Source organism: Poecilia mexicana, unplaced genomic scaffold, assembly GCF_051168715.1.
Source record: "Poecilia mexicana isolate PSO_F unplaced genomic scaffold, ASM5116871v1 scaffold_6, whole genome shotgun sequence".
Lineage (NCBI taxonomy): Eukaryota > Metazoa > Chordata > Actinopteri > Cyprinodontiformes > Poeciliidae > Poecilia > Poecilia mexicana.
In genome coordinates this window covers 4,603,092-4,631,017 of record NW_028263375.1, presented here as the reverse complement: position 1 = coordinate 4,631,017, position 27,926 = coordinate 4,603,092, and the positions used below count along the sequence as shown (strand labels likewise).

Genomic DNA, 27,926 nt, shown 5'->3' with positions numbered 1-27,926 from the left:
AGTTCCATTTTATAGCATAATTACCTTCAGTTGTTATAAAAATGCTTTTCATTTGAAATATGACTTTAAAACATTTGCCTTGAAATTGGGCCTCTGTCTCTTTAAAAACTCCTGCTCTTTCTGAAGCTCCGCCTTCAGGAAGTCATCCCAACATGGCTCCTCTATTAACCCTTTAACAACATTTTTACCACCATTTCACTGAGAAGTATCTCCTATAATGAGTAACGATGTGTTTGCTAATTGCTGCTGGCTAGTCTGAAGGAGCCGAGTGAAGCAGAGCTGCTCTGTGAGGCAGAAGCTCAGAACCTGCAGCTCTGAGGAGGAGCTGAACCTCGAAGGCGGGGCTATGACCCCCCAGCCGTTTGCACAGCTGAATGTTTGCAAAACAGTTAGAATTTCTGAGTTCAGTATATTCTTCAGTGAAATTCATAGTTAAATATTTGTTCTTGCAGACAGCAGAAAATGCCCTGGCTAACCTGAAGAGCAAGTATGAGAATGAAAAGTCAGTGGTGACAGAGACCATGATGAAGCTGAGGAACGAACTGAAGGCTCTGAAGGAAGACGCTGCCACCTTCTCCTCTCTCAGAGCCATGTTTGCCACGAGGTGAGGAACTCCAGCAGAGGAATGGCTTCCCTGGCCTGCAGGGACCAAACCTCCTCACCTTCTGTCTGTCTGCAGGTGTGATGAGTACGTCACCCAGCTGGACGAGATGCAGAGGCAGCTGGCCGCAGCAGAGGACGAGAAGAAGACGCTCAACTCCCTCCTCAGGATGGCGATCCAGCAGAAGCTCGCCCTGACGCAGCGGCTGGAGGACCTGGAGTTTGACCACGAGCAGATTCACCGCGGCCGCGGCGCCAAAGTGCCCAAGATAAAAAGCAGCCCACCCAAAGTAAGTCGTGTGTACCTTTAATTTCACCCCAGGCGTCAGCTGACTCTGATTTGTACCTGAGGGTCGGTTCTGTTAGGACCGTCACAGAAAAACCATTTCTCAGCTGTTCTGAACACCGTGGTAAAGCTGAACCTCAGTGGTGAACTACAAAGTTAGCTGGACTTAACAAACTTTACAAAACATCCAAGTAATTTAGCACTTCATCTGGAAGAATTCATTTATCGGAAGCTGAGTGCCATCAAAGAAAGTTTGCAAAAAATGCTAAATGAAACGTTACGTCTGATTTCTGGCCCACCACAGCCAGGTGTGTTTAAAGGAGTCATTAGTTTATATAAAGGCCTCCTTGTTGTTTTGCTAAGTTAGAACCAAAGACTTGCAGCAACAATGTGATTCTACAAAGTATCGACTCAGGAAAAAGAAAAAATCTTCAGATTAAAAAAAAAAAGTTGCAAACCAAGATATGTTTCTTTCAACTTCACAGTTTGTACATTTATTGTAATGGGACAAATATGAGAAAGTTTCTATGGTATAAAGAACTTTCTCCTCTTAATCATCAGAATTTTCTGCATGTCAGTATTTTCAGTTTAAAGTGTTGTTCTCTGTTTTGATACTCAATATTTAAAAAAATTGTTGTTCTGTATTTTGATACTAAATATTTGACAACATGACAACCAGGAACCAAAAATGGCTGCAGAAGCAGTTTATGCGTTGTGACTCACAGCACCTCCTTGTGGAAGGTTTAGGAACTAACAACAGAAATGATTTATTTCACATCATGTTAACTACCATGTGTTTCATGGCTGCCTGCTGTTTTGAGGATGACTCCTCAGTCTGATCCTGACCCAGAGTAACACATCTACACCACTAGGTGGCAGTGTTGGATTATGTCTCCAGAGCAGGGTACAATCAGCTGTTTGTGTGCCAGTAACTGGTTCCAGTTCATGCTGATGCTTTTATTCAAACAGCAGCTGTTTCATAAATGTTTATCTGAAGTGTTCAGTTTGAACTAATCCTCCTGTTTTGCTTTTGCCATCCTGTTCTCTAACCTCGAGTGTCACCACTCTATATATCTGTCTAATTTATCAGTTTTTTGTAGATTGTCAGCAGCCTTCTGCCTCAGTACCGACATTCTCCCCACAACTAAGGCGAGGGAGAGCCTCCTTAGCCCGCAGGTAACCCGCTAGAGAACCTGCTGGCCTTTTCACACCTCTGCATCTGGATAACTGGTCCTGCATGTTCTCTGTAGTCACACTTCCGTCACGTAGCAGTTTATGAATAAAACACAGCATCAAAATGATCCACCTTTCATTCTAGGGTTGAAGATTTTCTCTCTTTGCATGTGTAATTTTGCATGGCAGTTCTCTTTAGATGCTTATTTTTTCACTTGGAGCTTGGACTCAACCGTCTACATTTGTCCAGAAACTAAATTTACTCATTTGTGATGTTAAAAACAGTGATGAGAATCTTTGACCCTTCTACTCACGATTCAATTCTGATTTTTGATTTTCAAAGCAACTATTCATGAATTATGCTGATTTCTGATCCTCATCATCTACTCCAGTCTTGCCAGGCAGAAAGACAAATGGAGACATTAACATTCTTTTTCACACTTATTACATTTTAAATATTAATCCATGCTTAGACGCAATCACTCCTTTTCCGCATCTCTTGATTTGCTTTTACAAAGAGCTTTTTGCTCTTCCTGCAGACAGTCTCTTCCAAGAACAACAGTGTTGCAATTTCCATCCAGGAACTTTTAGCCAGTTGACAGTTTTGTAATATTTATCTACTGATAATTCCTCACTGGTCGGATTAGCGCTCCGTATTCACGTCGCCTCTGCAGATAAACCAACTCGACTCCCCAGGAATTCGGTAAAAACCAAAATGTTTTCCTTCAGCGAAGACGGAGCCGGTTGAATCTCTTTCTGCGTACGTCTCAGTATCATCATCAGAACTTCCTGTTTAGTTACAAAATGGAGGCTGATGGACAGCAAATTTTACAAAACTTTTAAAATTGATTTTAAATCATCATAAAGGAGAATCAAGAATAGTTTTTTTGGCACACGCCCCTTAAAAAGTCGTTTGATCAAACCTAACAAAGAGGATTTACTTTGTGTATCCAAGGCAACAGCTGAGGCCTCTATATGTTTGTTTCTGTTGTGTTTTTGTTGTCTTTCTTTCCAGTCGTGCTTTAAAGTTAAACTTTTATCAAATGATTTTGGGTCCTGATAGATGCAGCAGCTTTATATGGTTTTTATGCTTAAAGGAAGAAAAACATTTTTCAGCTTCTTTTCCTGGTTGAAACGAGAAGACCTGGCCCTCAGCATGATGCTGCCAGTACGTCTGACTAACCGCCTCACCTCAAAAGGTGTGAATGCTGCTGAAGTATTCACTCCTCTGGGACCTTTTTGTCTGTGAGAACAGAAACAAACCACAGTGAATCTGCATTAACTCGATCTGAGTCGATACTTTGCAGAACCAGCTTTTAATTGGTCATTTTTGGGGTGTGTGCTTTGTGGGGTCATCCTGCTGGAAGGTGAACTTTGACCCCAGGTAGGAGAAGCTATACAGGTCAGCCTAAGTTAAGCGAGTACTTGTGCATGTGACATTTCTTTAGATTTTTATTTCTAAAATATGCAGCAAACCTTGAATGAATCTCTCTTCGTGTCCACGAGGTCTGAATGCTTCTGAGGTTCTTTTTGCTTCAGGTTTGTTTATTTTCAGCATTTTGTGCAGATTTTTGTGACTAATCTGCAGACGTTGCACAGCCAGACTCTGATTTTCGTTTTGCTCAGCAAACCCAGCTGCTGCAAGCAACTTTGTTTCCTGCAAGCAAACTAACTCTTTACAGGAAAGCTAAACTCCTTTTCCCAAAATGCTTCAATATTCCTGAGTGAACTGCTCCTTTTTTAAACACATTTCTCCGTTTTTATCCTCCTTTTGCTCAGTAAAAGTTTTTCTCATTTGTTTTTTTTTTTCAGTCGTAAATTTCTGGAAGACCTCCAGGAATACCAAGCGGTCCTGTCCAGCAGTCGCAGCCTCCTCTCGCCGTGCGACCCGCGTAGCTGCATGGCCCACCAGCCCCACTCCCCCGGCACCTAGCCCCGCCCCCGGCACCTAGCCCCGCCCCCGGCCCGGACCCATAGGAGCCACGCAGAGGCAGACACGCCCTGGATGAGGGAGGGGCCTCCTCTGCCCCCCACCCCGGCCGGACCCGGCCCGGTTCTGGTCCGGTTCTGGCCCGGTTCTGGCGGGCCTCCCGGCTACCTGGGTCGTAGAAGAGACGCAGGACGCGCTCCCCGTTTTCTGGATGCGACTTCCTGCAGGAGGACTGACCGGCAGAAATGCTGCTGACGCTGAACTGGAATCTTTCAATTAGTTCTCTGATATTTAAAAATAATTTATTGACTATTTATTATTTACGGGATTTATTATTGCTTGTATGTTTTTCTTCTGTCTTATGTTTTTTATAAGAATTCATTCCTGCTGTGGAGACGAAGTAATCGGTTTCACAGATTCACTTTCACAACACGGTCTGTTTTGTTCTTCCATCAAAAATTAAACAAAAATAAACATTTGATTTAGACGCTTTCTAGAAAAAAGCGTACCTAGTTAAACCATGTAGAGTTTTGTGAGAATAACAAACAAATAAATCATGTATGGAGGTTTTTTTCTACAAAGTAGCTCTTAGACACTTTGGACGGCGGATCCAGCAGAATAATGACAGGAAAAGGTTTCGTGTTTGTGATGGTGGATTTCAGCTGTTTTTCTTTCACAGGTTTTTCTTGCGACGCTTATTTATGAATTATTTTAACATTTTTAAATTAGATATACAAAGACTGTTTTATATCACTTCTTGTTTATTTATTAGACACATTTTTTACACTGGGTCCTGGTGATGCTTGTAGCTCAGCTGTCAGAAACTGAGTGGATTTGATCAGGCGTTTTGAGCTGCTTTTCATTTTGAATTGCGCCGGTTTAAATGAACTCTAAATGCTGCATTAAGGTCTCTGTCATCTACTCATTGTATTTTCCTCGTTGAGTATTTTCAGTCATGCTACTGATTCTTTTCCTCATTGTGACACAGAGAGAAAAAAACATTGCAGCTCCACACTTTGGGGTCCATTTTTAGAGTTACACAGTCAGATGTTACCAGCATGTTTTCATCATGTTATATATTCATTTATAAATGTCACAGTTTAAATATTTAGCAGCAAGTTAAATGTCATCGAGAAAGTATTTACAGACTTAACCTAAAATATTTATTATGAAGCTAAATATTTATTATGAAGCTAAATATTTATTATGAAGCTAAATATTTATTATGAAGCTAAATATTTAGCTCTAAACTAAACATTTAGTTTACAAATTAAATGCTTAGTTCCAAATTGAACAGTTAGGTCAGAGACAACTAAATATTTAACTTGCTAAATAAAGATTTAGTTAGTAAGCTAAATGTTTAGCCCAAAACTAAATATTTAGCTCTGAACTAGCTTCATATTTAGTTTGAAATTAAATATTTAGCTTGTAACAAAATACTTAGTTTTACATTAAATGTGTACCTTACTCGCTAAGAATTTACCTTAAAGCTATAGAGCTTTAAAGCAACCACTAAATATTTAGCTTGGAGCTAAATGTATAGTTGGTCAACTAAATGATTAGTTTGCTAAATAGTATATAATATTTATAAATGAATGAATAATGCGGTGAAAATATGACTGTATAGTGAGCCGCCATGTTTTTCTCTTATGACAGGCTAAATAAATCTAATAATTGTGTTAATTTTTGACAGTAACTTAAAAGCGGCTCCCCATGCAGCCTCTCCGTGTCGCCGTCTCCCTTTGCTTCCCCAGACAGAATGCAGTACAGCACAAGCACAATTCTGCACTATGCATTTGAGCAATACAGCAGCAGCAGCAGCAGCAATCACAGGCTGGTCTGGGTGAAACATTTCTGCCAGTAACTGTGTGGGAAGGTCAAAGGAACAGAGAGCTCCAGATAAGAGAGGAATTCATTTTCTGTTACAAAATTAAAGTTTTGTCTCTTTTTGAGACACAGAAAATGTGGCAACTGCAAGAAAGTTTCATTTTTCTGCACTTTTCCAACATTCTCATGTCCTAATTTAAAGATTTAAAACCTGAACCTGCACAGCCAGTATCGGTGTGTTTAAGGACACCATTGAGTGGACGTCCTGCTCAGCGTGTGTGTTCACTTGTTCACCACAGATTGATACTTTTGCAACTACAGAGTGATGAAGAGGCAGCAGCTGGACCTGTGCTGGCTCATTAACTTCTGGTCTGAACGGAGAGACTGACCAGGTTCCTGGAAACAAGCCGTGGTTTGACAGGAATGCTTGCAGTATGCTGGGATATTGTGGGTTTTACAGTTTCTCCACCATTTGAAACAGTGTTAAACTGGATACACAACAAATAAAAGATTTCTCCTTTGGTTCTGCCTTCCTGGTTATTTTCAGCTATGGGAAATGAGCTGATGTGGTCCGAGCACTAACATTCCCCCATAAATAAATTACTCAAGTAAAAGAAAAAGGTACAGCTCAAAAGAGCTCAACAATAAATATGTTTATTGTTGAGCTAACATTTCTATTTATTTAATAATTTAGTAGGAGATTTTTTGAACTAAGAATGTTGCTTACTTATAATTTTCGACTAAAATTCAATTAATTACAGATCCGGCAATTAGATTGCAATTAAAAATTATAATCTAATACCTCCACTGGTTTATGAACCTGCTTTAAACTTCCTTATATGCGGTTTCAGACGTTGACAGGTTTACTATAACTGAAAGAAATATGACTAATGCGAGCTAAACCTGACTTAAATGTATTTGTAAAAAGAGATTTAAAAAAAACCTCTACCCTTACATTTAGTTCAAACCAAAGAAAATGAGTCTTTAGTCTTGTTGAAGTTGTGTTTCAGCAGAAAACCTGCAGACTCAGTAATTACCTCTGATTATTTATGTTGGAAAAGTTCCCGAGCAGAACCAGAGGGGCGGGCCGGGCTCAGAGCTACACCCCCATCAAGGTGACTTTGGAGGGAGACCAGCACCAAGCTGGCCCGCCGTAAGCCGCTCTCTGAGCTCCTGCGGGTGTCGCTGGTCGGGTTGTTGGACCCGGACGGACCCGGACGGACCGCGGACCAGTGACGGGGACGCGCATGGAGCCGCCGCTGCTCGGCTTTGGATTTGCCGGGAAGAAGGGAGCGCGTTTCTGAAAACATACTTTTATGTTCGATCTTTGTTCGACCTTACAGTGAAATCCTCAGAATCGGTCAGTCTGAATGATTGAGCGGGCCATGGATGAGGGGAAAATGGAGAGCTTCAACCGGGTCGCCTTTCGGAGGAAGCAGCGCAGTCTGGACGCGGGGCATGGACGGGCTACAGGTGGGTTTCATGGGCATGTTCTGCCTCTCTGCTCTGGTTTCATGTGTTTTAGACCAATTGCATTTCTAAAATCCCCCAGAATAAACCAGTTTTATCCCATGGTTTGGCTTTAACTTTGGATTGGCGCTCACGTGTTTCCCTCAGAGTGATTGGGAAAGCTTGGAAACAGCTGCAGGCCTTGTTTACTCATCATTGCTGCTGTCAGGCGGGTCCCAGCCTGCTGGCTGCACCGGTGGCCGGAGGGCAACATTTTCCTCCAATCTAAAGGAGCTGAACTGTTCTGCTGGAGGAACTGTTCCTACAACGTTCTTTGTTCCAGCCTGAGTTCTGAAAAGCTGATCCATCAGTTTGCATCAGTTCAAAGCTGTGAGATACGGGGTGCTGCACTGTCAAAATTAACTGCGACACTTTGGGTCAGAAGAGAAAAAAATGTGGTTTCATTTTTCACAGTCATATTTTTACCATGTTATTCAATCATTTATAAATGCCAAAGTTTCAAATAAAATATTTAGCAGGCTACATATTTAGTTTGCTAAATATTTAGCTAATGAACTAAATATTTAGATACAAATTAAATATTTTGTTGGCTGCGCAGTTGGTAGAGTTGTTGCCTTGCAGCAAGAAGGTTCTGGGTTCGATTCCCGGCCGGTCTTTTCTGCATGGAGTTTGCATGTTCTCCCTGTGCATGGTGGGTTTCCTCCCACAGTACAAAAACATGACTATCAGGTTAATTGGCCTCTCCAAACTGCCCATAGGTGTGGGTGTGTGGTGCATGGTTGTGTGTCTCTGTGTTGCCCTGCGACAGACTGGTGACCTGTCCAGGTGACCTGTCCAGGTGACCTGTCCAGGTGACCTGTCCAGGTGACCCCGCCTCTCGCCCGGAACGTTAGCTGGAGAGGCAGCAGCTCCTCCTGACCCCACTAAGGGACAGTGGTGTAAAGAAAATGGATGGATAAATATTTTTGTTTGGTGTTGCTTTCAGCTCAAAACAATTAAAGTATGAGCTTTTTTAAAGGCAATGCAGATGTTCAACAGTGACTGTCTGCTAGTTGGAATTTATATGGAAGTTCTGAAGAACCAGCTTTTATTTTGATAATCCACTAATGCTTATCGGCAAGTGAATTTGCATATTAGCTTAATATGTAGCTCAGAGGAAGCTAAATATTTAATTTAGAGCTAGATTGCTTGTTCACTTTTTAGTTACGAAGCTAAATACTTAGTTAAATTGAGCTAAATAGCTGGTGAACTAAATATTTAACTCAAAAAAATATGTAATCAAGAAGCTATTTAATTCCAAACTAAATATTTAGCTCTGAGCTAGTTAATTATTTAGCTAGCATAGAGCTAAATATTTATCTTGCAAATTAAAATGCTTGAAACTGACATTTATTGATGAATAGTTTTGTTTAAATATGATCTTTGTTTTCTCTTCTGACAGGCTAAATAGCCCAAATTATTGGGTCATTTTTGTCACAAATGGCACTCCATATCATTATGGGTCTTTGCAAACTGCAAACATGCAGCTGCAGATTTAGTCAGCTCTTCTCAGAACCTGCTCCATGTTCAGCTGTTGGTTCTGTTTGGGCTTGACTGTCTGAGGCAGGAAGAACTCGCATAATTTGGTCTTATCTTGGAACTGCTACTTGTGTAAACACGCTGCTGGGGATTCTTAGCCGCGCTCCCAGTCAGACTTGAACTTTTCTCTGAGCTTGGTGGGGGCAGTGTTCACACTAGGTATCACTTCAGCTCATATGACAGTGGTGGCGGTTTCATAAAGTCGGGTTATAAACGGGTTCAGGAAGTGAGGCAGACCCAGGGTCACCGCAGGTATAATCTCACCTGGAATCATCTGGTGTGAACATTCATCAGCATAGCTGCTGCTTTGCACCATTAGCATGTAATACACCTGGTACTTTAGACTCTGTGTGCTTGTTTTTATCCGTCTCTGGTAAAACTTTATGATGGCTGAAGCCTCCATAAAGTTTTCTCAAGCCCCCTAAATAATTTGGTGGGTTTTTTTGTTATTATTATTATTACTGATAGGAAGATGGACGATGGAATGGGTTTGTGTTTTTTTGTTGTTGTTGTTCGGTTTACAAAAAACTGCCAATAATGTGGCTGGAATTTAAATAAATAATCATATAAACTATAATTTTTTTTACTCAAAATTGATAATAAATCTGCCAGGTTTCTTTACTTCATGACTTAATATTCTGGGCGATTGTTGTAAATATAACTAGAATTGCTTGGAAGATGATAGAAGCCTAAAACTTTGGACAAATGTTCTTCAAAAGGTACCTAATAGTTTTAAATGTGCAACTGTAGAAAATTATAACTGTTTAAGCAACGTTAAACAGTTTTATTTTATGATAGCGAATAACTGCTTACAGTCATATTTTGTAGTAAGATGTTTGTATTTCCCTAAACATTTTAAAACTGGAAAAGCAACTTGCCTGTTTTTGTGGCTGTTTGAGAATTTTTTACATTTGTTCACATCCTGTTCATATTCTGGGGGCTAGGCCCCCCCGTGTCCTTAAAACCTAGTGACGCCCCTGCTGTTGACCAAGAGATGTGAATCTCTAAATTATGGATCTGAATCTTAAGCAGCCATTTTGTTCAGTCATTTTTTGGTTTTGTCGATGAAGCAGCTCAGATATCAGCTACTTCATTTCCTTCAGTTCCAGAATGTGCAGGAATCCTTAACATCTGAACCTCTGCATCATTTCTGTTCATTCTGATCACTGATGCTGCACATTTTGATGGACACCCCTCTTCTCATGCAGTGCTTAGCGTCCCTGTGCCTCCATGTAGATAATGAATCATGTTTCTGTGACGTTCTGCTGCAGTCGTTGCCTCGGTTCACTGAGCCTCGTAACGATGCAGAGCTTTCATCACGGCTGGATGATCCGGCTTTCCTTCAGACACAGACATGGTCTGCAGCCGTACGCCGCTCTACGTTTAACAAGCTTTAATATCTGCTGTTTAATTGGATCCTATTTTATAATGAAGACGTTTTTTCTGTGTTTGGAGTTTTTTCTCTTATCTTCATCCCATTTTCCCAACAGGAATTATCCGTAATGTTTTAAGTTTATTTCTCAGCAGTCTGTAACTAAATGAGCACTATGGTCATAAAACATCAAGATGGGAAAGATTTGCTATATTTTTAAAGCAAAACTTGGTTTTATTCTTTATAATGATCAGTCAGTCAATGTTTTATGAAGATATTAATGATCCTCAAACTTCACCACAGTCTGTGATTTAGTTTTATTTGGTATTTTCAGAAGCAGTGAGAAGTGGAAGAAAAGTGGAGCTGATGGTTGCCCTGCAGCAATAAAAAGTCTTGGGTTTGAATCTTTTATCTCAGTATTATGAAACACAGTGGAGGCAGCATCATGCTGTGGGGAAGCAGGTCAGAGTTGATGGAAGATGGATGGAGCTAAATCCTATAAGAAAACCAGCAGAAGAGCTGAGACTGGGATCAAAGTTTACCTTCCCTCAGGACAACCACCAGATTCATGTGTTAGAATGGCCTAGTCAAAGTCCAGACCTCCATTCAACTGAGAATCTGACTTAACAATTGATGTTCACAGATGTTGCTCCATCTGTCTGAGCTTCAGATACTTAAAGAAATTAAATTTCACACTATATGTAAAACTAGATGAGACTGGAGTTTTTCCTCTCCACTGTCGCCACATCAAAACCCAGAAGGTGATTCCAGAAAGGCTTGATTCTTCCCACTTTTCATTTGTCAGATGAAATTTCAGTGAAATATGTTGCACTTTGTGGTTGTGATGTGTTAAAATATTCTGAATCCTGTGCAGCAGAGCTGAAACTTCTTCAGAGTTTGCAGGTTTTTCCAGGAAACGTCAGCGGAGCGGATTTGGACCTTGAGCTGTAGCTGAGAGCTGGTGTTTCTGTAAAGACGGTCGGCTGTTTTCCAACAATGAGCTGCTTGTTGGCTCAGAGAGGAGCAGTGGGACTGTATGAATTAGGAGCTGTGTGTCCTGCTGCTGTTGTCCTCCCCTGTCGCTCATTCATCTGGAGCTGAACCGACTCTCTGTCTCACTTCTGCAGCCGCTCAGATTTGTTTTATTTTCTGTGCTTTGCTGAACCCTTTCAGAGCAGGCGGCTCTGAAATGCCAGTGTTTTTATTTTGGAGATGGAAACGTCTTTGAAAAGTGATTATTCTTGATAATTCAGCTGTGTGAGTAACGTGCAACCCGAGCCGGCCCAAGGCATAAGCAAACCGAGCCACTGCATTCAGCTTCCTAACTGTCGGGGTAAATGTTTGAATTTCCACCTTAGCTCTGAAATATTTAGATTTTTTTATTCAGATTGAGAATATTGTTGAATTTTGTTTGGTGGTTTTCAGTGGAGATAAAATTTAAGATTTAAATAAATTAAAATAACAATTTCTATCGTTATATTGTTACCATAGATACCATCTGATGCTACGCATTTAATCTTCGTGTTTGAGGTTGTTGTGGTCAAGGCCCAGTCTTCCTCAGTGACCGCCGGTGTTCCTCAGGGTTCTGGTCTTGGTCCTTTTCTTCTTCTATCTTCTCCCAGTTGGTCTTATTTTCAGAGAATCTGCCGTTTGTTTTCCCAGCTGTGCGGATGACACCCAGCTCTCTCTCCGCCATCTTTCCTTTCTGATGCCTCTGTGAAATTAAATCATGTTTTTGTCAAAACTCCCTTAAAGCTACAGGATGTCACTTTATTTAAAATATGTTTTTTACATTTACATGTTGTGGCAGTATAATATAAGCAGCTCCTCTGCCTTCTCCCAGTGCTCCCAGTACTAACAGGAGTAAAGCATCACTCAGTCAGAAGCAACCAATCAGAGACGCGTGAAGGGTTTTAGCACTGTCAATCATTGTTGTGTATGTGCTGCTCACTTCCTCCCCCTTTCGTTCTGCTGTCAATAAACACAAGGTTGATTGGCAGCGCTAAGACCCTCCTCTCATGACTCTGACTGCTTGTTCTTGACCAGGAGTGGATCTTTTCACAGATTATCTGTCTCATATTATACCATATGGGAAAACTTTTTCCTGTAAAAGTTTCATTCTGCAGCTTTAAACAGAACTCTAAGAAAACAGAATATGACCGGTTTAAAATGATTCCAGAGTTTCTCCCTGTGGGATCATGAACAGCACTTTGTCTCTTGGATCTCCTCTCTGTCTGGATATTTAATCTTTGGAACGTTGGCCGTCTCCGTCCGTCTCTCTGCTCAGAACAGCCGTCCTCACCAATGTCCCTTCTCGATTAGATTACGGTAACTTCTTCCTCTCAGCTTTTCTCTTAAAATCATTCATAACATTTATTATACTCACAAGCTACCTTATAACTAGTTACACTTCAACAGTTTAACAGCAGCAGGCAAATAGCCAATCACACGGCAGCATTCAGGCGTAGTGAAACTGAGGGTTACTGTAATCCAGGTGTCTCTTTCTTGCATAATGTAATACGTGAGCTGTTCCTTAATGGAGTTTCAGTATATATCCACACCTGGCTCAGGTGATAGCAGCCACGATGCTAAAGGTCACAAGGAGTGTTGGAAGAAGAAAAGGAACCCAGGAAGGAAAAAATGAACAAACCTATAAAACTATTCTGGTCAGTCACTCAGTTCACTTCCTGGTTGTTGAGGTATTTATCTTCATAGTGTCCATAAATACAATCTGCAGCTGTCCAGAAATTATTTACCTTTAGCTATAAAATATAACAGCTTATTAGATGAAGGAAAGCAGAAGTGTTTTTTTTATTTTTTATGACCTATAAGAATATTTCAAGCTATGCTGCTTGTGTAATATGAAGATGACGTCATCTATCCGCTCAGTTGGTCATCAGTGGGATTTTTAGTTGCATGTAACAGGATATGGCGAATTCCTGTTTGAGTAATAAACCTCAGAATATGCAGAAATACTGACAGATGAAGGGCGCTACTGTAGCAGTACCGAGAACTCCCAGCAGGTGGAGACAAATACCAAGAGTTTTATTTTGTTCATCAGGGAATGTTGGCGCTCTTACTGCTGAAATGAACCCAGGTTTAAAAATGTGAAACTTTGATTTAGGTTACATTTTTATATGTATTTATGTTACGTCTTAATTTTTAGTTTATTTCTAGCTTTGTTGAAATCAAACATCAACACTTCATTTACTGCAAAGCATTGATTTATTAGTTTGTGATACTGGAGACATTATTTAAAACAATCATGTCTGATTTAAAATGTCATCTAACTTGTTCCTAAAACAGAGTTGAGTGGTAACCAGCTACATTTACATGAGTAACTTTTATTTGTTTGTTTGTTTTTTAAGGAAAATACTTCTAGAAGTAGCTGTACTACTTTGTACTCTATATTTTAATTTTATTGCTAATTCTACTCTCAAGCAAAAATGTGCCATTTCCAGACACTCAGCTACACTTTATGTTGAAGTGAGACCTCTTGCTTGTGCACAAGCTTTGTTGCTACTTCCTGTCTGCTGAGTCTGTTGTTACTGGAAATACTTTTCATCACATAAAATATGTTACTTATTATATATTGGTTTCATACATTTCATATTGGAAAAGTGTTTCAGATTAAAGTTTATTTTGTAATTTCTTTTATTTATCTTTTCTTTTATATGAGTAAATATTAGCTTGTTGCAATAAACAATAAATCAATGAATTGCATAATGAATTAAAACAAGCTCAATAATTTCCATTTGAATAATTTATAGTTTTCTCTTTTGTCTCTTTCTGGATATAAAAGTTTTCAGTTTGATGTTTTGGTCTCAACTGAAACTTTTTTTTGAAGGACAGTTTTGTTTACAGAGACTTCATAATTCATTTTATTTGTTGTTTATTTAAAATGTCTTCTGGTTTCAGTGTTAAACATTTATTGATCTTTGAGAATATGTTCAAGGTTTCCCTGCTGGTTGGGCTCAGAGCCGTCATTCATCCGCTGCCTGCCGTGTTTCTGAGATCAAACATGTTTAAAGTTGACAGGGAATTTGAAAATATTACTTGATAATTATGTGTTATTAAAAGATTGGAAGATTAATACCTGAACACCATCTATAAAATCTTAAAAAATGCAAACCCTGATGTATTACATCATTACCATTATATTACTGGAAAATGTTGTCAAAGCAACAATATCAATGCTTATCGAAATAACTTCTGGAACAATTTATCATCCAGCAACATTAGTTATCATTTTGCGTAGGTAAATATTTGTTGACGCAGTTCCCCCCTAACTTGAGTAAAATCTTTGGATTCTTTACTCACCTTTGTGCAGAAATGATCCTGTGTTTCAGACGCAGTGAGAAGGAAACTTGTTTTTCTTTCCATTCGCCAGCTGCAGCTTCCTGACTGGGATGTGTGTTGCTTCCCTCTCCTGACTGGCATTGTTTGATAGCGAGGCTTTTCCCAGAAACCTCCCGTATTCTTCTTTACCTTTTGAGTTCAAGCCGAGCTAAAGACCAGGACACACCTTCAGAAGCAAGTTTGAGTGGAGCTCCTCAAGCTGATTAAGAAATCTTGTCTGTTTGTGAAATCTGGGATATTCCTTCCCCAGAAGAGGGACGGATGTAAAGACCTTCAGATGGATGATTCTTCCTCTTCACTAGATCTGAGGAGCAGAGCAGCAGGTCTCCTCTCCCTCTTTGAGTTCTGACAGGAAGGAAGGAAGTCCATTTCACTAAACACAGGAGTATTTTTGGACTTTCACACACCTTCACTTCTCCTCTTGGACTCAACATGGACTACCTTTATTCGCATCTGAGTCGGTTAGAAGCTGGCAGGTCTGGACTTCATCATGAATTAACGCTCACTGATTAGCTGACCTTGAGTGGACTGACAATGAAACGGCGACGCAAGTACAGGTTTTGGAGCCGGAAAGGTAAAAACTCAAAGATGTGTCTGCTCTGCTGTTATGGTAAGATCTGGAAACTCCTCTTTTTTTTTTTTGTTTTGTTTTTAAGCGTGAGTCGATTCTACAGAAATGCATCTTCATCCTTCCCTGTCTGGCTTCCCCTTTCAGCTCATCTGTTTTCTGGATCAAGTTTCTAATCCCATTATCTTGCTTTCCTTCTGATAAGCCATTAATTTTGCTGCTGGGTGGTTTGTGGAAACGCTCCCACTGTGTAAAGTGAACTATCTTTGGGAAATGCAGCAGAAGCATGCTCGTGTTTTCTTCCCGGACAGTGGCTGTTCCCAGGAGCCAATGTGGATTTAGCAAACTCCTTCAGTATCGTTGGTGTTCAGCAGCAAGACAGAAAGAATTTAAATCCGCCACGCTGTAAAAAGAGAGACTGTTCTGTTCTCAGAGGCCTGGGAACCGTTTCCCCCTCTTAGACCGCTCTGGCCTTTTTCCAGCTCCCCCAGTGGCACATTTACTCTTTTCATGCTGTGCTGCACTGGAGACGACGGTTCATGCGTATAAACTCTTCAGCCTTTACATCGTCTGGGATGCTTTGCACCGCTGGTGAAGGAGGTTGCATCAACCTTCGCCTGCAGGAGGAAACGGAGTGAAGCTTTCTGCTTCCTCCTGGTTGGCAGGAAGGAAAAGGCCCGGGTCCTTTCACCACGCTCATTGTTTCAGCGTGAGACGAACACAACGCCGTTCCAGTTGGGTTGACTTTCTGTTTCTACAGGAACCAACTGTAGCTGCCTCTGATGTGAGGAAATGTTAAAAATGTATAAAGTTTTTGTTTGTTTCAGTAAGTTTCAATACTCTCAGCCTGAATGGTGGAGTTTCATCGCAGCCATGGCTCAGATGGTACCGCAGATGGTGCAGCGTTTTACTGTGAAAATCTGTCAAAGTATAAAAAGTTGCATGTTCACCCTTCAGGTCGTATTTTTCTATTTCCCATTAGCTACTAGACTATCAGGATGACGGCCATTCTTCAAGATGGCTGCCATTTTTCAGCCTTTCAAACCAATTATTGCCATAAATTGTTACCAGTTTTCATAACTTAGATGAACTTTGTGTCACTTTATGTTTTTGACTTTGGTTATCCTGTTCATACAACTTTAAAGAGATGATGTGTAACAAATCCTTGAAAATGAGGACTTTGCTGTTTTACAAGGAGATGGTCAATCAATCAAGTTTATTTGTATGGAACATTTCAGCAATGATGCATTTAAAGTTCAAAGTGTTTTGCATCATAAAAACACAAAATAAAAAGTCATAAAAGCAACATACAGTCAATAACTAAGAAATGAGTGACAAACGTTAGATTTTGATTAGATTTTTTGACAAGATGTGACGCAGACAGTCGTCTTCAATGGTTAGCATGTCATTCAGCTAATTTCTTTTTAATGTGGTTAGAGTTACCGTCTGATCATTGTTGGTGTCTCTAGCGTTTGCTTATGCTAAGTATTTTTTAGTTGCTTTTTTGTGTTAATTTCTGCCAGTTTTTTTCTGTTGCTCAAGTAATCTTAGCATTACTTGAGCTAATATGAGGAGTAACTCCTGCTGATGTTGGTGAACATATTCTCCATTACTAACATGGCGGCCATTTTAAAAAATTTCCCTCTCACCCTCCGTGGGTGGTCTCTTTCATCCTCTGAGCTCGGGTCCTCTACCAGAGGCCTGGGAGCTTGAGGGTTCTGCGCAGTATCTTGGCTGTGTTGTTGTTTATATATATATATTACATGCTTCAAAATGATGTTGATGTGACACCAAGCACATTATTGGCAATTTTAGTGTAAAAAATAATTTCGATGACAACAATGGTGGCTATCGTGAAAAATAAAAAATTCAGTAAATTTGATTTCTGTGGGTCCAACTGAGCTGATATAACACTAAGCATGTTGTATATGGGCAGTTTTCGTGCAAAAATATATTTTAGTTGAGTACGCCACTGTGAAAAACATTTTCCTAAATTTTTCAGTGATTAATGTGTTTGTTTCATAAAAAAGCAAACCCCTGGGTGAATGTGATTGTACTTTAAAGTGATTTCATTGGTCACTGAGTAGACAAGTGTGCAAAATCTATTCCTGTACAAGAATCTAAAACATGTGGCCATTTTGTTTTAGTACCTTGAATCACTTCCTCTTACTTCACAGATATCTCAATCAATTAAAATACAATTTGTGGTTTTAAAGTTCCCGGTGTGTGAAATCCTCTGCATGGCTTCATAAATTAAAAGTTAATGTAGGTAAGAGCTGCTAAAACAAACTGGAACACGGTTTATGATGTGTCGCTCTAATAAAGATGGCTGTCTGCTCAACCAGGCAGTTACACATAAATAGTTTCTTAATTTGCTTCTATTCCTGTATTTATGCAAAATGTATCTACAACAGCTTTGATTTTTGTTTTAATTAAATCTGAATTAACAGAACCAGAATTTGAGGAGTGATTCCTCTCTAGGCCAGCAAGGGGAGACTCCTAGATCAGAAACAGAAAAATGTCCCGTTCTTCACTTGATATGTTGCATAAATATATTAGTTTTGTTTGTTGATGTTGTTTTTAAGTGAGCAGATAAAGCAGCACAAACTCAGATGTTTAGCAGGTTCTAATGTTAGAATCTGCAGCCGTTCAGGCTGACGCACTCGGCTCCGACTCTAGGTGAAAGACGGTTTTTATCTCATGCATTGATTATGATTGTTTGATAATTGTCGGTGATTTAAACATTCATGTTGACAACCCCCAAGACCGGGGCAAAAAAGCTCTTTAATATATTAGAGAGTTTTGGTTTAACACAACATGTCAAACAAGCAACACACACTGGACCTGGTTATCAGTGAGGGTGTGAATATTTCCAACGTCTCTGTAACTGATGTCGCCTGTCGGATCACTTTGCTGTTATCTTTGAATGTTCTTTATCCATTAACCCACTTGGACAAACAGCTACTATCACTAAATGTACTTTCACAGAAAACACAGCAGAAACATTTAATCAAATCTACTCTTCTTCCTCGCCCTTAAGCTATAATGACGTAGATAAGTTGGTAGAAGATCTTCAGTGCAAACTTTCAGATATCATTGATTACATTGCCCCCATTAAAGTGAAGGTTGTATCTGGTAGGAAGAAATCTCCATGGAGAAATGCACAAACAGTTCAATCTGTTAGACAACTCTGCCGAAGGGTCGAACGGAGATGGTGTAAAACTCAACTGCACGTTTATTATGACATCTATAAAGAAAGACAACGTAACTATCACACAACACTAACATGAAAGAGAGGCTTTCTTTGCAGATGTCATAAACAAAAACATTAACAATGCTCAAGCTTTATTTGCTACTGTTGACAGGCTCACAAACCCTCCTATGACGTCACCACCTGAACTTCAATCTAATGCCGCCTGCAATAAGTTTTCCAGTTTCTTTTCAGAGAAAATTCAAAACATCAGAGGATTAATCTGCACATCCACTCCAAAGCCAGTACCAATGCTGGGCCCAAACAAAACAAATGCAGGAAAAATGACCCAATTTCAACTACTTCATTATAAAACCCTGGAGGAAATTATAAGTCAGTGAAGCTCCAGTTCCTGCTGTCTGGATGTCGTACCCACACATTTCTTTAAGAAAGTTCTGCCTGTCGTTGCTAATGATCTGATCCAAATTGTAACTCATCGTTCTCTTCAGGTGTTTTCCCCCAGGCTTTGAAAACAGCAGTTATCAAACCACTGATAAAAAAAGAACAATCTGGACAAATCACTGCTGCAGAATTACAGGGCGACCTCTGACCTCTGACCTCCCATTCATCAGCAAAGTTATTGAAAAAGCAGTTTTTAAACAATTAACTAACTTCCTAACAATAATGAATCGCTTTGACTCCTTCCAGTCTGGTTTTCGTGCTCACCACAGCACGGAGACGGCCTAGTCAAAGTGTTCAATGACATCCATATAAATACAGACTGTGGGAGAACCACAGTGCTGGTTCTGTTGGACCTCAGTGCAGATCAGGACATTTTACTGAATCGACTGGAGAGTTGGGTCGGACTCTCCGGTCCAGTGCTCAACTGGTTTGAATCCTACATAAAGAACAGGGATTTCTTTATTTCAATCGGAAACTTCTCATCAGAGAAGTCAAAGGTCACATGTGGGGTACCCCAAGGTTCAATCCTAGGACCCCTTCTTTTCAATATTTATATGCTCCCACTGGCTCAGGTTATAACAGGAAATAGGATCAGTTACCATGACTATGCAGGTGATACACAGCTCTACATCGTGATGTCACCAGGTGACCTTTGACCCCATCCAATCACTGAACAGATGCTTAGAACAGATCAATGTGTGGATGTGCCAAAACTTTCTCCTGCTGAACAGAAATAAACTGAAATTATTATCTTTGGACCTAAAGAGGAGCGAACTAGAGTCAATGCTCAGCTTCAGTTATTACAACTGAAAACCAGCGATCAGCCCGAAACCTGGGAGTAGTGATGGACTCTGACCTGAACCTTCAGAGCCACTGGCGCAACTACACATTATTCAGGTGGATGCGAAAACATAAATCCCCCCGAGGCGACGATACGTGAAGTGTAAAAATCGCTACATTTACCTCGTTATGTACGAGAGGTGAAGGAGCGTGAGGCGCGCTGAAGTGTATGGGAAAACATAATCGGTGCGTCGCCCCCTCCAGACGGGGTTTTGGCGCCCCCTCTGGTGCTGCGCCCCTATGCGTTGCATAAGCTGCATAGCTACTTTTTGCGCCTCTGTTCAGAGCCACATTAAGACAGTCACAAAGTCAGCCTTCTATCACCTGAAGAACATCTCCAGGATTAGAGGACTAATGTCTCAGCGCGATCTAGAGAAACTCATCCATGCGTTTATCTTTAGCCGCATTGATTACTGCAACAGCGTCTTCACATGTTTGACTAATAAATCAATCAAACAGCTGCAGCTGATCCAGAAGCTGCTGAAGACAGAGCGCATAACACCAGTTTTAAAGTCCCTACACTGGCTCCCTGTAGCTCAAAGAATAGACTTTAAAATACTGTTGTTATTTTAGTATACTGTTGTTATACTGTGGTGCTAAATGGGTTAGCACCATAATACATTAAAGATCTGGCAGCAGCTCATTTGCATAAAAGTGACAGTGACGCTAAAGCAGCTCATTCTGAAAGAGGCAGAACTGAGGAGATGAAATCTCATTATCTGAGAATGATTTTTGCAGAAAAAATTCACAAACATGTTTTGACCTGTGCTAGCTGCTTCAAAAAGGAAGAATAGGTTCCTTTTCAGAGACCGTTTCCACCAGCCCTGTTTGGTCCACTTTAATCCACCTCCAGTCCATCTGGTTCATTTGGGGGAGAGTGATCGAACTCTGAGGCAAACTCTGGTCCGCCTACAAACCTCAGTCTGGGTTCAGTTGACGTTCGAATGAGTATGTGAACGCCGAGTGGACTCGAGACCACTCCAAAAGCAGGAAGTGGACTACAGCAGGGCATTCTAGGTAAATACAACCAAAGCTAACGAGCTACTCGAGCAATAGGAGAAATGGCTCCTGGTCTTTAGCCAAAGACTAAAGAGAAATCCTCCAACCGCTAAAATCTGATGTCACATTTTAGTCTCCATCTGGTGAAGAAGGAAGTTGCGCTTCAGAGGTTTTTGTGTTGTTTCCTTCAGTGGTTCTTGGTGCAGCGCCCCCACAGGCCAGGAGGGGAACAGGTTGGTTTGACTCAGAGCCACAGCAGCTGGAGGTGGAGCAGATGATGGCATTTTGGCTCCAATAGAACCGGGTCGACTGGACTATGAAAACATCCTTAAACTCAGAACAAAGTTAATTTAAAAAAACACGGTGTTTATTGTTGTTGTTTTGCTTACTGACTGATTATTCAGCTTTAAAAACATCAGAAAATATGGACCTGGTTTCCAGGTAGCTTTGTTTTAGTTCATTATATGAATCAGATTTTCTATTTTGTTGCTTCATCAATAAGGAGATTTGCTCATTTATTAACAACTGGTACAGTATAACTTTCTGTCTTTGCAGCTTTGCCACAGTTTTGACATTGTAACATCTTCTGATTTATTCAGCCGTTTAAAATGCTTCCATTCGTGTTACTATTATTATATCATGTCCAACTTTTCTCCAAAAATGATTACGTACCAAAAACTATATTTAAATCCTTCAGAATGACCGCTCAGCCTTTTACAGTCCAGATCTGCTGAAATGTTACACAACGTAAAGAGGAACATCAATCCTGATGGGCAGCATGTGATCGCTGAAGCATCGACGGGATAATTGACTCTGTGCAGGAAACGCATAACGCTTACACAACACTCTCCATTATCTAACCCAGAGATTGTTTTTTTTTCTAATTACCAGTAGATCTGATCAGTAGATCTGATCAGTAGATCTGAGTCTGGGAGGTTCTAACAGCCAGATTATTAATTCAGGTTGGATTATGGTTGGATTAGTTCTGTGTGTTTACCTCAAGGAAAGATGAAGAAGATGAGGGTGATAATAAACCAGGCGCTTTTCTCACCCTAAATAAACTAATTCATCAATTTGGTTCCTTTCAGCCGTTTCATTATTCTTCTTGCAGTGTTGTTACTCAGCTGACGTTCATTTTAGCAGGTAGACATGCTTTTTTTAAAAATAAATCTCTGATTTTTGTGACTCAGACTTCAGTGCTGATTCGTTTCCTTTCTTAAATGTTCTTTGCAGACTCCGATTCAGCCTCTGGAGTCTTGTTTGTTGCATTCCTGTTGCTTTTGATCTCACTTGTGCATACATTAACGTGCTTGTGTCGGCACATAACACCAATCCTTCAGCGCTGGATTTCATTATGTGTGTCAGTAATGAGAGTCAATGAAAGCAGCGAGGGCTCTGATGCATTGTGTGCATGCAGCTTACATGATCTGGGCTTCATTAATGTGGGTGAGGGGCGTGCGGAGGCCGGGGGGGCCGTACGCTGTGCATTAGAGATGAGGAGGTGGTGAGTCATGGCCTGCAGACGTTCGTCCAGTGGGAGGACAAAGAGGTGGACAGGCTGGTGAGACGGGGCTGGACGTGTTGCAGAGACAGAGGAGGCTGTGAGGAGGTAGAAAAAAGTGTGATGCTGGCTGTGTGTTTGTGTGGGAGGAAGGTAGTGAGGCATCTGACTATTAAATCTCTGCATATTATCAAATGTCTGACAGAAACGTCCTGTTATGTGCACAAATGTCAGCTTCATGTTTCTGTGCCAACAAATAGCCGATTAAAACAAGTTTTCATTTATTTTCATTTTGACTTCTGAAAATGTTTTATGACTTTACTTTAAATACCATATAAAGATGTTGCCCTAAATATATTTTCCTATCAACCTGTAGGTTTTTGTCTGCTATGCTTAAAAACTCATAATTACATCAAAAACAGGATATTTTGCATTTTTCACCTAGATAGGCCCCATTTTTTCTCTGGTGCAATGCATGCTGGGCCGACGAGGTGGAAAGGTTATGGTGGACCGGAGTCTGTAAACAAAAGAAGAAGTGAAGGTGAGGCGGCTGATGAGGGCCGCCCACAAAACGTCTTCATGTGTCGTTAAACACGAGACGTCTGCTGCTGATGATGATGATGATGGCTTGTGATCTACTGTTTACTGAACCAGCAGGAGCTAACAGCATCTGGTAACTTTAGCTAGAGATGGCAGCAATTGCAGGAGCTAACTCCATTAGCAAGAGCCAACTCCATTAGCAAGAGCTAATAATATTACTAGGCACTAAGCCTACTAGCAGGAGCTAACTCCATTAGCAGGAGCTAATAATATTACTAGGCGCTAAGCCTACTAGCAGGAGCTAACTCCATTAGCAGGAGCTAATAATATTACTAGGCGCTAAGCCTACTAGCAGGAGCTAACTCCATTAGCAGGAGCTAATAATATTACTAGGCGCTAAGCCTACTAGCAGGAGCTAACTCCATTAGCAGGAGCTAACTCCATTAGCAGGAGCTAATAATATTACTAGGCGCTAAGCCTACTAGCAGGAGCTAACTCCATTAGCAGGAATGCAAAATCAGAACAAATTGGAAGTTAATGAATGAATGTTTAAAGTGACAGTGAAGCATATTTGTAACAAACCGATATAATAATGTTTTGATTTGATGCTAACTGTAAACAGCTTGAGACAGAAACTGGAGTTCTTCGCAGCTAACACACAAACTCCAGCTTTTCTGACCGACTCTCTCCTCTTCATCTTCATTTCAGCATGTTTATTAAACTCATTTTTTACCATATGGCGTTCCTCTTATTGTGTGCACTAAGGACTTATGGATTTGCAGCATGTGCAGCTGTATGTTTATCTGCCTGCCCGTAATCGGTGCATAAGGGTCTGTGCATGGGCCTCCCGCTGCAGACTGGACTGTGAGTAAATAGGTATGAAGAAGTGTCGCCATGGAAACGACAGGCCATCCCTCAGATAGCAATCATCCAGCATTTTGGTTTATAAGTTGATATTATTGTCAGCTTGATTTTGAAGTGCTCCCTTTCCCCAGCTGCCCGACACGTTTCTGGAACCCAATTTGTTTTTAAATGGTTATTCCCATAAAAGCTGCCTGGCGTCACATTAATGTTGCATAAATTATTTAATATTGTAGCATGTTCTGAAACCTGGAAGCTGAGAGGGACTTGCTCTGGGTTATTAGAGCCCACCCGTCACGTTGGGTTAGGATGTTTGGCTGAATCACTCTGTCATCCCCGGAGGAAAATCACCACCTCATCTTCCTCGCATCATCTTCCTCCAGCTTTTGGTTCATGCTCTGCTTAGAACCAACCTAACTGTCTTGTTAGGATTGTTGGGAATCTAAAATCAACTGGAACAATGAACTATTTTTGAATTTAGGCGACAGACATTTGAATCCAACAGAAAATATATCAGAAAAAAACTCACAAAATATATCAAAGGTTTTATAGTCAGAGCACCATCTGAGGATGAGATGTTCATTACTGAACCTGTAAGTCCCTTCAGGCTGTTATTATCAGAATTAATCAGAAAATAGGTCAGGTTGCACTGCCGTAGGAGCCTCTTCAAGCATTTGGTATGATGTGGTGAGTGAACCTTCATCCAGTGTGTCCATTTAGTGGCATGAAATTAACATGTGCTATTATTGAGTTATTGTTAACCAAAATATGACTTCTTTAGTTTTTTGAAAGTTTATTTAAAACAGGGACAATGTGCAAAAAACATTGATAAAAGGCTTAAGCTAGTTTCCATCTGTAGTCCCTGAGCAGGTGAGTTAATAAAACAGTTTAATATCATAAAATATTCATTGAAAGTTCTAATATATGTACAATCACATAAGTTACTTACTTTTAAATTTCATTGAAATATCACTTAAAATATGACCATTTTTGCATGAATAGGGACATTTTAATCTGCTTTTCTAAGTGAATACTTGCTACTTTTAATCCATCGACTGACTATTACACATCCTGTAATTATGACTATCAAAAGCAACTTTCTGCATTTTTTAAATGAACCACCATGTTTATGTCTTTGACAGTTAATCTGTTTTAAATGAAGCTTCATGTTTTTATTGCTGTTTCTTTGTTTTCCTCTAAAGTACTTTGAATTACCATGTGCATGAATTATTGCCTTTCCTAAGAGCTTGCAGGAAGCTGAGCATGAAGCATTCTTTCTCTCTGCGTAACAAGCAGGAATACTTGGGCACGTGCCTGGCACATTATGCTGCTGAGGTTTTATTATTGCTCTCCAGATCCTCCACTCTCTAATTAGTGTGTGGTATAGTGAGGTCTAGCCAGACTCACAGCATGGTTCAAGGTGTGTTTGAGATTAAGAGCCAGTAAATCCTTTCATGTAGCTGCTGGAAAACATTGGAGGTTAACGGCCAAACAAAGGCAGCGGTGGGAGTCGCTGGATCCATGTTGAATTTGCTGAGGTGAAAAATGAAAAACTAGAGCAGAGAGTCTCATCTAAAAATATTAGAAAGTGAATATTATCATTTAAAATAATACAACATATACAGAATCCTATACATGTAAAGCAATAAAATATAAAAACATGACAATAAAACATTAAGCATACAGTTCCAGAGTTGTTTGTTTTTTTGAACATTTGTTACAGACTTTAAATTGACGGAGTGAGTTCCCAGGTGCAGATCCTGTCAGATGGAAAACTTTGAGCTAAAGTGTTTCTGGAGGGAACAGTAAAATACAAACTGCTCTGGTAGATCTACTAATGCCCTGCTGTCACTTAATGTTTGGGTGCAGGTCTGTTTAAACATTTAAATACGTTTTTTTTTCCCCACCATGGTTTGAGTTTGCATGCGTCACACTCAACCAACGCTTGTGAAAGCAGCATTTCCTTCTACTTTAGCACCCATCGATGTCTGCAGGTCATTTTCTCAGCTGGGGGAAAGAAGCGCTGACTGTTCTTTCACACATCGCCACCAAACAAGCCTCCCATGTCACCCACAAAAAGCACTGTGTGCTTTACAGGTTCAGATGAGCTCATTGTATTTTACACTCATCTCACCTATTTATCATTAGACTCAGCCCTTCAACCTCACTGTATGCTTTTTGTTGTTAGTTTTTACTTTGGTATGTTTTAATGATAACATCTGAGTTCTTATCAAATGAACTCAGAAACTTAAAAAACAAACATGCATGTCATCAAGCTAAAAAAAGTTAGTTCCTGAAATGAAGAGCTCTTAGGGGATGTGGCAAGAGCTGCAAATTTGAAACGTATTCAGACTTAAGCTACTCTATAAAGATCTGAGAAATTATCTGTGAACACCGGCTCTGTCATTTTTTCCCAGTTTTTAGTTTCTGAAGCTCCAGATTAGCGGCTGAAGGACTGAAAGAGTCGGTGTCTGTCAGAAGGTTTCTCAGATACTGAAAGGTGTGTGAGAAAGGTGTGTGAGTGAGGTCACCTGCAAACACCCAGTTCTACCAGTTCTGACCTTAAAGTTATGCAACTTAGAATTAAAAATGAATTTGCTTAAAGGAAATCTTATTTTTTTAAAAACTAACATTTTTTGACAGAAGGTTTTTGAGCTACGAGGTGGTTTTTGGTTGTATCGTCATGTGATCAACAGTCGGATGTTATTACTGGTGTGAAAGACGAAAAGATGGCAGGAAGTGGTAGACAGACGATGGCGTGACATGTTTTATTTTTAATGACTTGCTGCATAAATTGATGATTTTAACTATTTTTTATTTAATGGAAACGACATGAAATAAAAACTGTGTTGTTTCAACATTAGCAGAAAATCAACAAAGTTTTGTGCTCATTTGTAAAGGAAACTGCTGCTGATGAAAACACGACTTGCAGCATTCAGCAACAGCAGACAATCTGCATGTAGCGACAGCGGAGAGGAAAAGCTCCCTGAAAACAGACAGAAACCTCCAGCAGAACCAGAACCAGAACCTGGCTCAGTACAAGCTACAATCAGCCACGACCGACTGGAGGTTTAAGACGGAACATTAACACCCAGATGACCTAAAGATGGGAACTGGTTACTCTGATTAAATGTCAGAAAGTTAAATGATGTGTAAATATCTGGTTTCCTCTGCAGCTCTGTCACATTGCCTAAAACAGAAACAGCTAAATGAAGAAGTGCTGAGTCATCATTAGAGTGGGATAAGAAAGTTGCAGCTTCTTCAGCTTCTTGATCCTGGAAAGAGTCAAATTTACTGTATCAACAAATATTAAACCTTCAGAGCTGAGAAGATTCTAAACGGCTCACTGTGAATGTTAATTTGATCAACTAAAGAGGCTCATTTATATTTTTATTCAGTTAAAAGTTAAGAGTTGCCGTTGTGTATATAGTGTACATGATGATTTCAAAATTTCCCCTCTAGATAAAACTTCCCAGTTTCCCTTCCTGTTTTTGAAACATTTTCTGATTTGTTTTGTGAGAAGAGTGGGCGACTTTGTCTTTCGATCCCTGTAGAGTCCAGAACCGGCTTCTGGGCTCCGGATATGAAAGAAAAATGACCAGAGCCGAGTTGGATTCTTCAGCCCCTTGCTCCAGTCCTTCTCTTTCTGAGAAAGAAACCAGTTCTTTGTCACATCTCTGGCCAGATGCGTCGCCTTTCTTCTGCTCCCCACCCGGCTTTATTCCTGGAAGGGGGGTTGCTCGGTGTCAGAACCGAGATCCTCTGTAGAGTTCGGCCATTGGCCACTTCCTCTCTCCCCAGCCCTCCCCTTCATCCAACACAATGGGTCTGCTTGTCCATGCGACACACACTCTCAGACATATGCACACCCACAGAGGAGGCTTCTACCTCCGCCTTCTGCCCCGTCTCCACTGGAATGTGATCGTTTTCTCTTTACCATAAAGAGGAAAACTGAAGCCAGCGAGGAACTGAGCTGGAGGGCGAGTCACTTATCAGTTTGCTGAAGTGTGTGTGTGTGGGTGTGAGGCCAATCTGAGGGAGGGAAGATGCAACCAATGCGGTGAGGCAGCAGTTTAACATGATGAGGCTGAACCTGCTAGCCTGAGCGTCAGAGCGCTGACAGAGGAAGAGAGAGGAAGGTCTCCTCAGTTCAGGATTTCTGTTTCATCTCTGGACTTTCACTGGACTCAGCCTCCGCTAAGGTCAGTGCCTCCGTCTGTTCACCCAGCAGCACCGGTAGGCTGCAGGAGACGCACAATCCAAACCCTGGAGGCGTTACTTTCCCCATCCGCACAGACAGAAAGCGCCGGCTTTGCCTTTCTGCTCACTAAAACACATTACCTGCTCAAAGGGAGGGACTCCCGAGACAA

General features: G+C 40.6%; 2 protein-coding genes across 8 annotated transcripts in view; both read left to right on the top strand.

Annotated features, from left to right (window-relative positions):
• The window catches only part of bicd1a (BICD cargo adaptor 1a), a 31,328-nt gene extending 24,990 nt beyond the window's left edge, over positions 1–6,338 (top strand). For 2 of the 4 annotated variants that reach the window (XM_088006111.1, XM_015010980.2), the window contains 4 exons: positions 453–604; positions 680–890; positions 1,987–2,062; positions 3,872–3,960. In XM_088006111.1, the coding sequence (XP_087862237.1) occupies positions 453–604; positions 680–890; positions 1,987–2,034 (411 nt within the window). In that variant the 3' untranslated portion in view covers positions 2,035–2,062; positions 3,872–3,960. Of the gene's footprint in view, positions 1–452; positions 605–679; positions 900–1,976; positions 2,063–3,871 lie in introns of all 4 variants that reach the window. The other 2 variants (XM_088006112.1, XM_015010982.2) reach the window with 2 other exon arrangements.
• Positions 6,339–6,955: 617 nt separating this feature from the next.
• fgd4a (FYVE, RhoGEF and PH domain containing 4a) overlaps positions 6,956–27,926 on the top strand; it is a 73,351-nt gene continuing 52,380 nt past the window's right edge. For 3 of the 4 annotated variants that reach the window (XM_015010988.2, XM_015010984.2, XM_015010983.2), the window contains exon 1: positions 6,956–7,289. In XM_015010988.2, the coding sequence (XP_014866474.2) occupies positions 7,187–7,289 (103 nt within the window). In that variant the 5' untranslated portion in view covers positions 6,956–7,186. Of the gene's footprint in view, positions 7,290–27,066; positions 27,759–27,926 lie in introns of those variants that run through there. The other variant, XM_088006109.1, reaches the window with a different exon arrangement.